We start from the raw sequence: 3,929 nt of genomic DNA on the forward strand, positions 1-3,929 counted from the left end.
GCAAATTTGAAGTAGGCCTACGAGTGATAAAAAAAATTAGAAGAAGAGAAAGGCGGGGCAGAATTTATGTATCCTACAGGCGACAAAACTATAAATGCACCTCCGATTCCTCTGCGGAACTTCTAACGAATTAGTACACGTTGGAATGTACGTGTTGGGAATTCGATTTTCATTTGTTTGAAATATATCTGATCGAGGATCGTCTCTATTAACCCAAGATTCCACTATCCCAGTTGATGCTGGACCCTTCGTCCTCGGTTAAACGAGCCTCTTCTGCTGTATGATATTTTACAGGATTGAATAAAAGAAATAATGCGCCCCCTCCCCACATACGGAAGTAGGGCCTGTTCTGGAATTGTACCACGGGACACTTAACCGATCCGTAAATGTGCCGCTTAGTTCATTTTTACAAAATTAGGGTTGCTCAGGAGGAGGGCCATATTTGGTCAGCGGGCCAAGAGCGTTAATGGGATTTACCGTTATATGGCTTAGAGGGTAGGTCGCAATGAATTTATTACAGATAAATTTTGAGTTCATAGCCTTCAAATAACATTGAAATTAATAGAAATTGATAACATATAAAGGTATTCTTCCGAAATTTCAATTAAAAATATTTGGATTTAAAAAAAATAAATTTTTGATCGTGGGGGAAGAGACCCTATGCACGTCTCTGATCCCACCAATATGCGTTAGGGTTCAGAGGGGCAGAGCTTATGACGAAATTTTGCTGACGAAGGGGTCAAAAAGTCAAATCTTTAGACATTTGCTTACGTAATACTTGAACGGCCCCTAATGCGTTGATTATTTCCATATCGGGCTTTTTTTTTTCACCAAATAGTTTAGTTATAATTCTGACGAGTTCAAGTAGGCTATTCAAGTTCAATTCTGTTCAAGTATTGTGTTGCTAATAGACAGGACAGCTATCAACTAGATGCTTTGTCAGCAAGGGCAAGCTAGCATTTTGACGAGCTCATGTAATGTTGAAGGAACTGAGATAGAGGGTGAATTCGGTGACTTTCTGGTACTTTACAGCGCAACTCCTCCGGTCATGTCATATATCGCCATACGGCAATTTGAAACTAGTGGAGTTAAGTGGGAAATGAAGGTCCCCTACATCGGTGGTCGCCCCAAGACCGGTAGGTAAAGAACTTGCTTCTGACGTTCTATGCTCATGGACCTTGATGGTAACCTTCATAGCGGAAGACGAGCATTTTAAACCACTGTGCCACTCGGGCGCTGCCTCCCTAGTACAGCACCCGAGGCACCAAATCCACATATTCTCCACTAATCGCGGCCCTGCCAAATTTTCCATGCTTCACGTACGTTTAATTTTTATACAGCATTTCGGATAAGGGGTCATTCAAGTATTACGTCAGCATCGGGGGGGGGTTGTTGTTTCGGATTTGCTGACTTTTGATGACAGGGGGGGGGGAGGGGAGTTTGAAGGTTGCTTACGTCATCAACCACCCCTTTTTGAAGATATGAAATATTCTAAGGTGCTGACGAAATTTTGCTGACAAGGGGGGCGGGGTCAAAAATGGCTGAAAATCTGCTTATATAATACTTGAATGGCCCCTAATCTGAATTTTACGGATTCATATGCAATTACATATATTCGATACCCACTACATGGCATTTATGTAAAAAAAATCTTATAAAGCTTCACTTCAAATTTTTGTAAAAAAATGTGACAGAAATTGAAATTATTAATTTTTTTTTCACTATTGTTATCAGTATGATTAAATAATATCACGGTTTAAAATATTATTCCGATATTTTACCTACAAAAGGCTGAATCCAACAAATATATGTAAACATAAAGTGTCATCGCTTATGATCATCTCTCACTCATTTATATCGCCATTCAAGGAAGATCATAACTTGTATCTCCTGATCATCTCCTTCACGATGTCGCAAATCAAATCTGGTCGCGTCTTGAACGTAGGACGCCGACTCTCGAAATTCTCTTCCGAAAGGTTTTTGCAGAAGTATTCAAGCGCGTGTTTGCGCAGTTTCTCGGCGTTATGGATGTCCGCGTTCAGGAGGACTTGACAAACGTTCTTGTCGTCGAGACGCGACTTCAGATATTCGTAACAGTACGATTTCAAATCACTCACCTCATACTTGTCACTGGCTCGTAACAGTTCCAGGGAGAGATCGAAATTCATTTCGCGCACACCTCCCGAATAAATGAATTCCATGAAAGACTCCATCGAATCTTTTTCGAAGTCGGTAATTTCCACGCGACGGGTGGATTTCTCTACCGTGTCGTGTTCGAACATGGCCGCGAACACTTTCGAACGCGCGCAGAGCACAGCAGAATGCACAGGAATGTCTTCCTCTCCCACTGAAATGACGAAGTCCGAATGTTTTTTGCCGAGCCATAGCTTCTTCAGGTCCTCGGTCACATTTACCATCGGGTTGATTTCCGCACCACGATGAATGGAAACGCTATCTATGACGGAAGTTGCGAAGTAAGTCATTTCTAGATCGACTATCAGAGCGTCGCCGATCAATTTGCGTTTCAGATCACTTGCCGCAATCGTTTTCTGAAAACCATATTGTACAGTATCGGTAAAAACGACCCACTCGTCAGATTGTCCATCGAATAAAACCTCATAATTTTCATTAACTAGCAACAAACGATATTTACATTTTACATCGTCCACTGATCCCTTGATACATACAAAACAAGAAACGTATCCTTTGCACTTGTCTGAGTATCCACCTGGATATAATTCCAAGTACCATTTCAAGCCGCCGTCTTCTAGCTGGATCGCATCACTTTCGTGACATTCATCAACTCGCGAATCGAGTAAGCTAAAACAACTGATCGTCCACGTATATTTAAAGTTTATCATAACGTTTCCCGATAATTCACGTTTATCAAACTTTGAAACCATTCCGAAAACCCAAATTTATTTGCACCTCGAAGAAAAAAAAAGAAGCAATCGCAGCTATTGCAATGGTAACACGTCCGCTCATCAGATGCGAATGATCATAATTGACTGTGTAGTTCGATTTTGATAGCAGTGTCAAGGTTTGCCAGAAAGAAAAAAAAACGTGTTCATTGGCATTCTGCATGGGGACCGTTCAAGTATTACGTAAGCAAATTTTTAAAACTTTTTTGACCCCCTCCCCCCTTGTCAGCAAAATGTCGTCATCAGCTCTGCCCCTCTGAACCCTAACGCATATTGGCGGGATCAGAGACGTACACGGGGAGGGTCCGACGATCAAGAATTTATTTTTTAATGCAAAAAAGTACTTTTTTTAATTGAAATTTCGGAAGAAATACCTTTATATGTTATTATAATCAATTTCTGTTAATTTCAAATGCTATTTGAAGGCTATGAACTTAAAATTTATCTTTAATAAATTCATTGCGACCCACCCTCTCAGCCATAAAATGATAAATCGCATAAAGGCACTTGGCCCGCGAACCAAATATGGCCCTGGGGGTTATCTGATGCCGCGTGCCCTCCTCAAACCTAATTTTGTAAAAATGAACTGAGCAGCACATTTACAGATCGCTTGAGTGTCCCGTGGTACAATTCCAGAGCATTTAAGTGGCCCGTGCCACATTTTCAGATCACTTAGATGACCCGGGACACAGTTCCAGAAGACTTAAGCGATCCTTGACACATTTAGAGATCCCTTGAGTGACATGTGCACCCCAGCGTAGTTCTACCATCACTCAAGTTACCCGCGGCGCATTCTCGGATTATTTAAGTGATCCGCGGCATATAATTATATGTCACTTGAGTGATGTGTGGCACAGTTCCAGAGCATTTAAGCGGCCCGGATACAATTCCAGAACACTTGGATCCGCGAAACATTTCGAGATCAGTAGGGCACTTTTCAATATGGGGGATGTTACTTCAAGCGCCCACAAACTATCGAAAATGTTTTTCTCGTATTAAGAATATTTC

The 3,929-nt window shown here is 41.4% G+C and overlaps 1 protein-coding gene across 1 annotated transcript; it reads right to left on the reverse strand.

Moving 5' to 3' along the window:
- Nucleotides 1–1,732: 1,732 nt before the first annotated feature.
- On the reverse strand, nt 1,733–2,996 carry LOC149084586 (speckle-type POZ protein-like B). The gene has a single exon (XM_089235505.1). It carries the CDS (start codon nt 2,901–2,903, stop codon nt 1,875–1,877), a length of 1,029 nt encoding a protein of 342 aa, XP_089091631.1. The 5' UTR covers nt 2,904–2,996; the 3' UTR covers nt 1,733–1,874.
- Between the last annotated feature and the right edge of the window lie 933 nt (nt 2,997–3,929).

Source organism: Pholcus phalangioides, unplaced genomic scaffold (genome assembly GCF_987345545.1).
Source record: "Pholcus phalangioides strain wild (caught in Gottingen) unplaced genomic scaffold, Ppha-v1.0 ptg000008l_1, whole genome shotgun sequence".
In the NCBI taxonomy this organism is placed as follows: Eukaryota; Metazoa; Arthropoda; class Arachnida; order Araneae; family Pholcidae; genus Pholcus; species Pholcus phalangioides.

Excerpts from the sequence above, each read along its gene's own strand:
- LOC149084586 (XM_089235505.1), bottom strand. The coding sequence starts at position 2,903 with ATGGTTTCAAAGTTTGATAAACGTGAATTATCGGGAAACGTTATGATA.